The 13,486-nt window shown below is 44.8% G+C and overlaps 2 protein-coding genes across 2 annotated transcripts; both read left to right on the top strand.

Moving 5' to 3' along the window:
• Positions 1-556: 556 nt before the first annotated feature.
• LOC308122389 (double-strand-break repair protein rad21 homolog A-like) lies at positions 557-6,625 on the top strand (the record flags this gene model as incomplete). Its single annotated transcript, XM_080484169.1, has 14 exons — positions 557-655; positions 1,831-2,028; positions 2,164-2,293; positions 2,384-2,483; positions 2,872-2,978; positions 3,120-3,329; positions 3,426-3,548; positions 3,671-3,799; positions 4,188-4,411; positions 4,486-4,642; positions 5,017-5,162; positions 5,299-5,481; positions 6,063-6,146; positions 6,434-6,625. Exons 2-14 carry the CDS (start codon positions 1,885-1,887, stop codon positions 6,623-6,625), a joined length of 1,929 nt encoding a protein of 642 aa, XP_080340295.1. The 5' UTR covers positions 557-655; positions 1,831-1,884.
• LOC308122390 (histone-lysine N-methyltransferase EHMT2-like) lies at positions 6,546-13,275 on the top strand. Its single transcript, XM_080484170.1, has 11 exons — positions 6,546-6,656; positions 7,708-7,812; positions 8,622-8,776; positions 9,270-9,437; positions 9,695-9,839; positions 9,938-10,015; positions 10,860-10,975; positions 11,416-11,502; positions 11,595-11,673; positions 11,834-12,009; positions 12,567-13,275. The coding sequence occupies exons 4-11, from the start codon at positions 9,304-9,306 to the stop codon at positions 12,745-12,747; spliced, it is 996 nt and encodes a 331-aa protein (XP_080340296.1). The 5' UTR covers positions 6,546-6,656; positions 7,708-7,812; positions 8,622-8,776; positions 9,270-9,303; the 3' UTR covers positions 12,748-13,275.
• Positions 13,276-13,486: the final 211 nt, after the last annotated feature.

The following is a 13,486-nucleotide window of genomic DNA, read 5'->3' on the forward strand; positions in this document are numbered from 1 at the left end:
GGTTGAACTTCATTACATAAGACCCAAGAGTAAAGTGCTTTCAGTACTGATTTAGAAGGGAAATGGCAGCAGCTGCTCCTGCAGCGGCTCGTCTTAAGTTTCGGGGCTTTAAATCTCCGTCCAGATGCCAGGAACTGGAACTGTCTGGCCAGGGGATGAAGTCATTATTAGAAATGGCGCTTACGGTTTTAAATAGCTATTTTAATATGTTTTTAAATTGTGTTGACACGTTTAAGTCTCTTTTTAACTTTTCTACTGGTGTTCCTGATTTTGACATTTTTTGGGGCTTTGACCTTGGTTGTTTTTGACATTCCAGCTGCTGTTTCTTTAAGCCTTTTCTAACTATTTTGTGTATATATTTGCTTTATATCTTTACTAGTTGTCTTAGCCATTTGAACAGTTTTCTCTTTTTTTCCCAAGTTGTTTTGGGCACTTTAAATCGTTTGAGGCAGAGTGTGATGGGCTGAGGATGAGGATGTGGAGGTAGAGTTTAGGATGTGGTGACAGTGGAGCATCTTTGGAGGAGGGAGACAGGGGACGCCATCTTGTTTGTTTTAGTGAAAAAGGGAGGGAGGAGGAGGAGGAGGAGGAAAACATCGAGCAGCAGCAGCAGCAGCAGCGACACCGGCAGAGGAGCACAGAACGCGGCTCGGCGGTGAGTCTTTCCCGGTCTATGTGAAGGTGGTGCTCGGTACATCAGGGATGCAGAGACACGCGGGCTTTAGAGGGATTGACAGCGGCTAATCGTTAGCCACTGTCACCTGTCTGCCCGGAGCGTCATGAAGCTCACTGCGGCGCGAGCGTCATGAAAAACCGCGCTAAAGGGAACGAGCTCGCCCTGTTGCCATGGCAAACGACTCCTTTCTGTTTAGAGAAGATAACATAGGCGCGTGCATTGCATTTTAAAGTCCTGCAACGACATCTTCTTTTTTCTTTTTATGGATATATATATATATATATGTAGAATAAATGTGCACCTGATACATAAATGCTCCGATTAACACCTCACCTTCACACCTAATGTAAATAAGCAGACACCAGGAGTAACAAAGAAAACAGGATGTGCGTTAACATTTATATAAATAAAACAAGTCATTGAGTGCAGGAATAACATTTAGCATGAAAATTGCTATAAAATCTGCAGTTTGCATGTTCTCTCTGCGCAGGTGATATAGTGGTCATGTTTCAATTGGAAGGTCGCGGGTTCGACCCCCGTGTGTGTGTGCGTGTGCGTGTGTGTGTGTGTGTGTGTGTGTGTGTCTCGGTCAGAGTAACATTCACTCACTGGCTCCAAATATTAGATAAACTTTATTAGTCCAGGATTTGACCTCATCTGCCTTCGGAACTGTCGTCATTTTTCAGCTATAGATCAATATTGATCTTCTTTGTGACTCGTCCAACCAGTTCATCCATTCACCTGTAACTTCGAGCATCAACAAGGCATCTCAGCCAAAGGTGTCAGTCATCAGGGAGGGAAAAGCTGCTGATAAGAGAGAGAGGAAAAAAATCATCAGGGACAAAGAGAGCAGTGGGAAACGATGTAGACAGACAGAACCAGCAGATGGCGGTAATGCAACTTTATGGATGCTTCCTGTCGTTAAACACAAAAGAAGAGGAGAAGAACTTGGACTGTTGCCATACCGAGCCATGGTTTAGAGAATTCTCAATCAATTTGCCTCCTGCTGGTATTAACTAGACAAACATCTGCATCATGAAAGCTCCCACACGACAATGAGCGGATCTGTTACGCTCTGTTTTACTACATCTGAGTCCTGATTTCAATTCTGTGTTTTTGTCTTTGTCCTGTTTTGTTTTGTTTTTCCCCTCCAGGCCCGACGCCTCCCCCCTTCCCCCTTTCCCTGGTGGTGAGGAGGCGCCGAGACGATGTTTTATGCCCACTTTGTCCTTAGCAAACGAGGGCCGCTGGCCAAAATCTGGCTGGCGGCCCACTGGGACAAGAAGCTGACCAAGGCACACGTGTTTGAGTGCAATCTGGAGAGCAGCGTGGAGAGCATCATCTCACCAAAGGTCATTTCCTTTCACTGCTCGCTCCTAACGGCTTTAAAACAGCTTGTTGTGTTTGTTGAACTGTACATGGGATGCCAACGGTTCAAGAGGATGGCTTTGTATTGAATCATCGCCTTGTGATTTCATTTGATTCAGGTGAAAATGGCTTTAAGGACGTCGGGTCATCTCCTGCTGGGGGTGGTGAGGATCTACCACAGAAAGGCCAAGTACCTGCTGGCAGATTGTAACGAGGCCTTCATCAAGATCAAGATGGCGTTTCGACCAGGTTGGAAACACTAAATCAGTCATTGGATTCCCTGAAGCGGTTGGGAAGAGTCGGTGGAGAGGCTCATGCTCTGTCTGTGTGACGTTTTAGGTGTGGTGGATCTTCCAGAGGAGAACAGAGAGGCGGCGTACAATGCCATCACCCTACCGGAGGAGTTCCACGACTTTGACCAACCGCTGCCAGACTTGGAGTGAGTCCTGTTTATTCCTGACGGGGAAATTCCAGCAGGAAAATACTTCTTTTTTGTTTGTTTATTTCCAGTCGGCAAAATATAAAGCCACTACGACTTGCTGCTTTAGATATTGTTTTTTTTAGCAAGGAGAGGAGTCATAGCCCACGTGGTTGAGGTAGAAAGAATATTTCAACTCCAGGAACACTTCAGGCCATGGTTGATACACACACTATTTTCATATTCATAATGTCATCCACGCTTGTCCTCTGACTGCACGTTTAACCCATTCTAATTTTAAGAATCCCTGAAAGGTCGCCGCACCGATCCCACGGAAAGGCAACAAATGGGCTTTCAGGCTGCTGGTAAATTCAGAATTCCTGACGGTGCTTCTGTGTCTTTTGTGCAGCGACATTGACGTGGCTCAGCAGTTCAACTTGAACCAGAGCAGAGTGGAGGAGATCACCATGAGAGAGGAGGTGGGAAACCTCAACCTGCTGCAGGACAATGACTTTGGTGAGCGTCTTCACTTCTCTTTATTTGACCATATTATTCTATATATTTTTGGGGTCATTTGAAACAGTTTGAATAACCATTTTACTCATTAGCCTCAGCTTTGCCATGTCACAGTATATTTCATTATGTTGTCTGGCGCAGCTGACTTTGGAATGGACGACCGGGAGATGATGCGAGAGGAGAGCGCCTTCGAGGTGGAGATCATGGGAGCGTCAGCCTCCAACCTGCTGCTGGAGGCGGAGGGCGGAGCTAACCCGATGGCCGACAAGTCCAACCATCTGGAGTACGACGACCAGTACAAGGACGACTTCGGAGACAACCCCATGGAGAGCCACGAGGGAGGAATGCTGGGTAAGATCTGGCGGTGTCGCACACCGTCAAACGTTTTTGTTTTTAGAACCCGAGAAATGAAACACGACACGTCAATCCTACTCATGTAATGTGCAGTGGACAAGCTGCTGAGTAACGAGGATGGAGGCGGCATCTTCGACGACCCTCCTGCCATCACACAGAGCGTCATGATGCCTCAGGACCACGGAGACGACGAGGACGACTTCGATGCCCTCTCAGGTCAGCCGCACTCAGCCGGGCTCCACAGTGTGGCGCAGACTCATTGTTGTCTATAATGCAGAAGACTGACCGAGCTGTTATTAATGTTAAACATTAATGTTTTCCTCACTGTGTGGCGTTAGCCGGAGCCCCGGACAGCCCGGATTCCGGTCCGACAGAGCCTCTGCCCACCATGGCCGACCAGGCAGAACAAACCAACCTGGTTCACAACGAGGAGGAAACCTTCGCTCTGGAGCCCATCGACATCACAGGCAGCTGCTTTTCCTGTTTCCCAACGGCTCGTTTTCTCATCCCGCTCAACGCAGCGTCTTCTAACTTTAGTCTGAACATCGGTCTCAACTTCAGGAGGACGATCTTCTGACTGGCTTTGGAGCGAAGAAACTTTCATCATTAGAAAAAGAAATAAATCTGAAATAGAACAAATATACAAGAGGGAAAACTTAGTTTAGAAAGGAATGAAAGTTTGGCCAAACATAAAACATCAAACCAGAATACAATGATCAAAACCGTCATGACATCTGAAGCTCAACATTTACTGTTTTGGACCAAACATTTATATTTTCCTGAAGATTAATAATAAGAATAATAATTATAATTATTATCCTCTGACTGGTTCCTGATGTTTCGTGCTCGTTGCAGTGAAGGAAACCAAGGCGAAGCGTAAGAGGAAGCTGATTGTGGACAGCGTGAAGGAGCTGGATAGTAAAACCATCCGGGCGCAGCTCTCCGACTACTCGGACATCGTCACCACGTTGGATCTGGCTCCTCCCACCAAGAAGCTGATGATGTGGAAGGAGACCGGGGGCGTGGAGAAGCTCTTCTCCCTCCCGGCTCAGCCCCTGTGGAACGCCCGGCTGCTGAAGGTGAGTTTTCAACGGACGCAGTTCCACGCGGCCACTCGTGCTCTCGTCACGCCCTCATTTCTTCTCGTGTGCAGATGTTTACAAGATGCCTCACGCCGCTGGTACCCGACGAGCTGAGGAAGAGGAGGAAGGGCGGAGAGGCCGACAGTCTGGATGAGTTCCTGAAGGATCTGGAGAACCCGGAGGTGCCCAGAGAGGAAACCGCCGGACAGCAACAGAAAGACATCATGGGTGAGAGAATGGATCTGTGTGTGTAGATTCACGTCACACAAAGTGTGAGTTTACTTTAGTGAAATGGCTTTAAGGTGAAGTTTTATTCCTCCTGTGTTGATTGACTGACCTTTGCAGGGCTGATAAGATGCAAACGTACAAATGCAAGAGAGAAGAATAGTGAAAAACAGGCAGCATGCATGATGAGATGACAAATTGTTCTAATTCACAGTGAAAACAACCCACTTGGTGTTAAGCTTCATTAATTAATTAATTAACAGTTTTTCTGCATTCGAACACCAAACCCGGTTCAGATTCCCCAATAAACCCTTTTGAAGAGTTCAGAAACAAAGCGAGTACACGATGACAGGAATCGTGTGAGGATTGTCTTCCAGACCAGACCATCATGGAGGAGGCCAGCGTTCTGCAGACGTCGGCTGTGGAGGGGAGCAGGACGACGCTGGACGAGGCCGCCATGCCGCCTCCTTCCTCCCAGAGGAGCTTAAAACGCAAAGCGCAGGACACGGAGCCGGCTCTGCCCGTGAGTACAGCCCTCCTGCCACTGACCGACACCAGAATCATGTTGTAATGCTTTCATGATTTTCATTTATCCACCTTTCTGATTGGCTGTAGCCACTGAACTGTACTGCTGTGACCTCTGACCTCCCGCCCTCCAGATGGGAGCCTTGGACCAGCTGCAGCAGCAGGAGTCTGAGGTATCTGCTGCGTCCCAGCAGCTGGAGACAGCCAGCGTGGATCTGCCTCCGGAGGAAAGCACCACCAACATCAGCCAGCTGATTGATTTGGACCTGCTGGTGGACAAGGACAAGAAGAAGAACGACGACGACTCTGACGACGAGGTGAGACGGAGATCCACACACTGCTTCTCCATGACTCATTGACACAGATACATCCATCATCTATACATCTCTCTCTCTCTCTCTCTCTCTCTCTCTCTCTCTCTCTCTCCTCTATATAAAATTAGTTTAGAATTTTTTTTTTTATTGAATTTAAAAGTTTATTTCGGACATGTGGGCACAAATGAAATTATTATAACAACAAAAATACAACAGAGCAAACATAACAGAGCAAAGTAAATATTTATTTATGTTTTTATAAAGAGACTAAATGCAATTCAAATTGCCATACAGGTGATTTGAGACATTAAAGGCAAAACATTTTTAAATGTCATTGCACATATAGAAATCTACACATGTATGTCTATGTTTTCTATATGTGCACATTCATAGAAACACTGGTGTGTGTGTGTGCGCGCGTGTGTGTGTGTGTGTGTGTGTGTGTGTGTGTGTGTGTGTGTGTGTGTGTGTGTGTGTGTGTGTGTGTGTGTGTGTGTGTGTGTGTGTGTGTGTGTGTGTGTGTGTGTGTGTGTGTGTGTATGCGTATGCGTGTGCATGTGTGTGTGTGTGTGTATGTGTGTCAGGAGGAGGAGGTGCAGGGAGGAGATCAGGACCAGGAGGAGAGGAGGTGGAACAAAAGAACCCAGCAGATGCTTCATGGCCTCCAGGTACTGAAGTGAAGTTTACAGTTTCTGAACTTACAAAAGTTCAGTTGTATTTATTGAATTTACTGTTTCACGTTGTTTAGTGGCGGATGTTTGTGGTTGTTGGAGAAATGGATGTTTTCTAACGTCTTATGTAATAGTGAGACGTGCAGTGAAACACTAACTACTTTCACCAGTAGAAGAACCAATGTCTCCGCCATCTTTGATGAGTCCAACACAAGTTTTCAGATCAAAACCCACCACGACCAATCAGATCTCCCCGTCCTGACTGCCTGTCTCCCCCCCAACAGAGGGTGATGGCCAAAACAGGCGCCCAGTCGGTCAGCCTGCTGGATCTCTGCAGGAACAACAACCGAAAGCAGGCGGCGGCCAAGTTTTACAGCTTCCTGGTGCTGAAGAAGCAGCAGGCGGTGGAGCTGGTCCAGGAGGAGCCGTACAGCGACATCGTAGCCACGCCCGGCCCTCGCTTCCACATCATCTGAGAGAAGCGCTCCGAGGAAGCTCCGCCGTCAGGCCGGTCTGCTCATCTTAACAGTTATTCACCTGAATCATGTGGTGCTTTCGTGTCGGGCAGTGTGAGGGGGGGAAGAAAGGTGACTTGGCTTCGTAAAGAAGATCGCAACTCCAAACAATATCCACTTTAATACCGAGTTATGTTTTTTTTAATGAAATGTCTTTTAGGCCTCGTTCTTCCCTCATTCTCTGCCTATTTTATTTATTTATTTATTTTAGACTTTATAGAAAAATTCATGCACTTTATGTATAAAAGCCCGTGTCCACACAGCCTTGGTTTCTGGCTGGAAGCAGCTCTGACAGGCCTGCAGAGCCACAACTCTGAGCTCTGAGGAGGATCAGCGCGGCGCCGCAGTGGTTCGCCAGGTCTATGTAGAGTTTCCACGTTCTTCCCCAAAGCCCAGCGGCAGCAGCCATTAGCAACACGGAAAGGAAAAACGAACCACCATGTGGACACAGGCTGGACATTGTCGTTGAAGTGGCTGGTGGAAGACGCTCCGTCGCAGCATCTGGTTGTTTGGAGCTGCTGTCTCTCGCCGCTCAGTGTTACCAAAGTGAAGATTTAGTTTACAGCCGTGGGTTTGTCACTCCATCCACTCTTCTCCACCGGACGGAGAATGCGCCTGTATCCAGATTGTTTTAAAAAGAGTTTGCGCAGGTATGAGTTGTGGACTCTGCGGTTTAATGAATACAAGACTGTATTGCAGCACTTTAGGAAAAAAATTTAATAAAAATCGTATTGTTCTTACAAGCGCTGCGCTCGCGTCTCCAATCAGAAACCAATTGTCAGGATTATTTTTTTTTACGATAAAAAATTGGACCCAAATCCGTTCTGATGCAGTTTGCATGAAGCATGACGAAGCAAAGAAACGAAGCCTGCGATAAGAGTGAGACTAGAGACACATTAGAGTGAATCTGTTCTGCATGCTGGTGTGAAATATTTCCCAAGAGTGCAAATCATCAGCTGGTTTAAAGTTCATCATATCTGTCTGTCGGAGGATGTTGTTGTTCTCGAACGTCAGTTTGAAGTCTTTCTTTCGCCGCGTTACAGGACAGCGGCGGCTGGACGCCGATCATCTGGGCCGCGGAGCACAAACATGTGGACGTGATCAAATCGCTGCTGAACCGCGGCGCCGACGTCACCATCAACGATAAGGTCAGTGAAGAGACACGGGATGAAACCAGTTTTCATAATTTAACCCAGACATCAATGTCCAGATACATTTGCTTTGATTTCATAAAGTAAACGCTTATGTGAGTAGAAATAACTATCAAAACAATGAACTTTTTCAACAATAATCCTGAGTGAGATGAACATGTACAGTATTTGAGTTCTTCACCTGAGTCAAAGTTCAACCACCAGAGAAGAGGCAAGTTGTTTCTCTACTTGTGGTGTTCATTACCTAGGAACTGAAACATCTGAACAGTGTGCAAAACAAAACATTAAATACAATTACAAGAAACAACTTACTAATGCTAGAGGAAGTGAATCAAGAGAACAAACCGAAATATGGTATTTCTAAAGGATTTGAGGAAGTTGCACCACTCAGCCGAATTAAAGAAGAATTACAGTAAAGAGGCCAGGTGTGGAATGGCAACTAAAGAAGGAAAAGAGAACAGAAATAGTTTTAACCTTAATGGGAGAGAAAGCACTGATGACAAAATTAAATGAGAAAAATCACTTTGGATTAAATATTCAGACACATAATTCAAAATCATAATAGAATAAAGAGATTTTCAAATCCGCATTTTAAATCAATTTAAGTTTCTAACTTTAATTTATCCATCATAACTCAACAGTTCGTATAGTTTGTTCACAGTTAATTGTATTCTATCAGCTATTTTCAGTGTCACAACTGACGTTAACTTAATTTGTTTGTAGAATTTATTGTTCGTACGTGATCGTTGATGCAAAGCAACAACACGCTCACAGGTTTTTGAACATCATTTCTTTCTCCTCCTCAGGAGCTGAATGTGTGTCTCCACTGGGCGGCGTACGCCGGTAACGTGGATATCGCCGAGCTGGTGCTGAACGCCGGCTGCTCCCTCGCCTCAGTGAACGTACACGGAGACACGCCGCTGCACATCGCCGCCAGAGAGGGCTACCTGGAGTGCGTCACGTAAGTCGATATCACAAACAACAGCCACGTTGAAGTCGTGTAAAGAAAAGTTAGAAGCAGCATCTCAAATAAAAATAGTCAAAAACATCAACCAAGGATACTGAATCAGTGATGGAGGAGGGCATCTGCCCTTAACCTGCCCAACCCCCCCCCCCCCCCCCCCCACACACACACACACACACACACACACACACAAACTAAAGTAAAGACAAGGAGCTGATCTACCAGCCATCTGAATAAACACAAAACACTTAAATATACATGGAGGGAAAAGCCTGGAAAAAAGTTTTTATCACTTCTGTGTACATGAAGTGTTCTTACTGTGCCTCAGCTGGTACTTCCTGTGTCACAGGTTGCCTTTCAATCACAATAGTTCTTGCCCCCCCCCCCCCCCCCCGCCCTTCCCGAAACTACATGGGTAACAGTTCACTTCAACAATGACGGATCCGATTAGTTTCAACATGTGTTTTGCCTCCCTGTCTCCTGTCTGCAGGTTGTTTTTGTCCAGAGGGGCAGATATAGACGTCATGAACAGGGAGGGAGACACACCGCTCTCCCTGGCCCGGGCCGACACTCCAGTGTGGGTGTCACTTCAGATCAACAGGAAGCTGCGCCGGGGAATAACCAATCGCATGCTCCGGACAGAGAGAATCATCTGCAGGTGGGTTTAGTATCTTAGGACGTTATAAATATTAGATAAAACTTGTCTAAGTACCATCGTGATCAGATGAAGGTGAATAAAATTGCTCTGATGGTCTGAAAACTAAACAGCTGTTTTCCATATCAGGCACAAGCGAGTTGTCCAGCACGATATGCTGAAATACAATTAAACTAATTAATCATGTATGAACACGTTTTCTTCACTTTTTACATTTCTGTTGTTTGATCTTCTCCCTGATGCAACTCTGTTGTTCTTAGTGACATCGCTCAGGGTTACGAGAACGTGCCAATTCCCTGTGTGAACGCCGTGGACGACGAGGGCTGTCCTTCAGACTACAAATACGTTTCAGAGAACTGTGAAACTTCAGCGATGAACATAGATCGAAATATCACACACTTACAGGTAATGTCATTGTGGCTTCACTTTTCATGCAAAGAAAAGATTTTTTTGAGGAAAGAAAGAGCAGCTGGAGCTTTTTCTTCTCTTCTTCTTGTCTTCAGCACTGCAGCTGCACGGACGACTGTTCATCCAGTAACTGTCTGTGTGGACAGCTCAGCATCCGCTGCTGGTATGACAAGGTAACGAGCTTCTCAAAAGCCACGCCATCAATGTTACTCAGATAAACCTGCTGGGGGAAAAAGACAGATACAGATCATTTGCTGGTTAGAGTCATTACTTTATTCATTGTGATTACTAGACTTGAAAGTATTAACGTTTCAAGTCTAGGGATTTTCTAAAGGGGTCCATTTTCACCACAGAAGATTTAATGTCACAAAATTTAAAAGATATTCCCATTAAGTTTTATTTTTGAATCATAAAATCTGTAGGAGACATTAAAAACGGACCGAAATCCTATTTATTTTATGATTCATAATTCACATAAATGGGTTATATTCCTCACAGGATTTCCTGCAAGTGGTCAAATATGTTGTTGAGACATCCGAGATTCTATTCATCTCTCATGGTCGAGTATACAGCATTATGCACATTGAAGAAAGAAAAAAAAAAATGCTAAAGGTACCCCAGCCTTATATGTCCGTTGTCATTTTTTTTATGGGTCGTATTTTATTAGATTACAAATTTAAAACATGCATCAGGTGATATTCGCAGTAACCTTCAGTAAGAGGTGCTTTTCTAAAGGCGAAAGGAGCAGAACGCATCCGTTCATGTCAATTTATGCAACATTTAAAGCAGAAGTGTTTTGTTATTTACACAAATGTCCTGCCTTTCTCTGCCTGTAAAGGGTGGTCAGACACTTATAGCAATAATATGTCTCCTGTACAACCAGCCATATCAAACTAATTGAAAACAGGTTCTCTCTTTTCCACTGTTCCTTTTAAGGGAACAGTGAAGCCAAAGACCAGAATTAAATGTTCACCAAAGAGATGATGTTATTCTCATATTGGTTTTTTTTGTTGTCAGGATCAGCGGCTGCTTCAAGAATTCAACAAAATTGAGCCTCCACTAATATTTGAGTGCAACATGGCGTGTTCTTGTTATCGATCGTGCAAGAACCGGGTCGTCCAGGCAGGCATCAAGTACGTGTGTCACATGACGTGTGGTTTTCTACCAACAGCAGCTGCATGAGCCCAATGGGATCAAATAGCAATACAAATAGTACAAGCACTACGATTCTAACATCATTGTACTCATCACATAATCACTTTCCCTCGTCTCAAGTGAAATCTGTTATTATAGTTTTTTTCTTGCTGCAATCAAACATTTTAACTTGTAATTTATTACTTTTATTATTCTACGTTTCTCCGTTTTTGTTCTGTCATACTAAGTTCTATTAATTCTACCTCCCTGCATCGTCTTTAATTGTTCATTGATTTTTTGCTCTGTGGTGTGTCTTAATTGTGCAGCTAAACATTCTGAGTGGCAGAGAAGAGGCTAGAGAGAGAAAAGAAAAGAGAACGCGAGAGGGAGACGGTGAAATGTTTTTGACTTGTCATGATTTCCCCTCACTCCCCGGCAGAGTTCGTCTGCAGCTCTACAGGACAGACAAGATGGGCTGGGGAGTCCGAGCTCTGCAGGACATCCCTCAGGGAAGCTTCATCTGCGAGTAAGAAAAAAAACAACAACCCAAAAAACCTGTCCAGTATTAAGCTGCGCTCATGTGAACGGTTTGACGTCTTCCTTTCCTCCTTTACACAGATATGTTGGCGAGCTGATCTCTGATGCAGAGGCAGACGTCAGAGAAGACGACTCCTACCTGTTTGACTTGGACAACAAGGTGAAATAGATGTGATGATAAAACAGACACACTCGCCCTGGCGCCAGAACGGCTGGGCTGGTGAAGAGTTTGATCATGAACCGAAGCAGTGGTTTTCAGCTGTCGCCTCTCTCTGCTGTGCCCAGTTCATCTGAATCCGTCTCTTTCACTTCCTGTGTAGGACGGAGAGGTGTACTGCATCGACGCCCGTTACTATGGCAACATCAGCCGCTTCATCAACCACCTGTGTGACCCGAACCTCATCCCAGTACGCGTGTTCATGCTGCATCAGGACCTCCGATTCCCCCGCATCGCTTTCTTCAGCTCCAGAGACATCCTCAGTGGGCAGGAGCTGGGGTGAGACCATCACAGGCTTTAAACCTTTAGTCTTCAAAACGTTCCCACTGAATTACCACGGTTACATTCCTTTTATTAGAACATTTAATAAAAAAACTGAAACAAAAAGCATTAAACAGCTCAAAAAGACACACAATCACAATTTCCAGCATTAAGATTTCTTGGCGAATGGTAATTCTTAAATTGTTTTGTTTGAAAAGGGACACAAACTACTTAATTAAAAAAACAAAACATTAACTGAACGGACAGACGAGAGGGAAGTTGTTCTTCATCTGACACAGGGGCAGCACATTATGGTATCATGTTAAGTTTTCTCTCATAACATATAAACTAAAAGATTAAAGTCTTTCTTACATTTTCTATTTGGTAATTATGGCCTCTGAATAAAAAATATATATATTTACAATGATTGATGAGATGAAGTCATGAAGGCCTGAGATGTCAATAATCTGAGATATATGGACAATTCACTGCTTGAATGAATTATTGTAGTTACTGAGATGCACTTTGTTTACAGGTGTGTTGTACTTTGTGTCTCATCTTCTGTCCGTCTTCAGGTTCGACTACGGAGACCGGTTTTGGGACATAAAGAGCAAGTATTTCACCTGTCAGTGTGGATCAGAGAAATGCAAGCATTCGGCGGAGGCCATCGCCTTGGAGCAGAGCAGGCTGGCTCGGCTGGAGGCCTGCCCCGACTCGGGAGCTGACTGTGGGATGGCCATGCTGGGAAACTCCTGAAAACCTCACCCATGGGACATTTGGGTCAGCCTCCTCAGTTTCACATGCACACGCAACAACAGGAAGTCAAGACGAGGAGAAGGGGATCTAGTTCACTTGCTCATCTAAGGTGCTGATTTTGTTTACTTGAGACGTCGTCTATATTCCCAACAACTGCCAACTGATAAGTTACTTTATCATTTCCACTCTGATAGAGGACATGAGCCTTAACCTAACAGTTTTCTCAGTGTAGGCTGGTCTTGTGATTGTCCTCATACAGTAATGTTACTGTATCCCACCATATTCTTATGCCTTTCCGCATAAACTCTGTGCATTAGGAGCGTGCCATCAAGTACCGGTCTTGCATATATCCATTTGACACATTCTCTGTTGTGCCAACAAACAGTCATGAGTCAGCGAGCGCAGGACTCTCCAAGGACTTGAAGGATAGTGTTGTTATTGGATGATGGTTTTAGCTTCATCTTCTTTATTTTTTTATACATATTTCTTTGTTTTCACATGTAGTGTAATAAAATAACTCGTGAGTTGATCTGTGGCTTCTGGTGTTCATTCAATTATGAGTTTTGATATCAGATCTAGTGCAGCTTTCCTGTCGTCAAATGCTTTTAAAAAGTTTATTCTTTGTGTGTTGTTTGTTTTCTCTTGACAGATGTGGTGTTATATTGTAGCTGCTGTAGTTTGATCAACAGGGGGCATTCGAGGCGGGCAGTGAGGAGACCTCACTGATCAAACATGCCTC

Source organism: Lipophrys pholis (assembly GCF_963383615.2).
Source record: "Lipophrys pholis genome assembly, chromosome: 17".
Taxonomy (NCBI): domain Eukaryota; kingdom Metazoa; phylum Chordata; class Actinopteri; order Blenniiformes; family Blenniidae; genus Lipophrys; species Lipophrys pholis.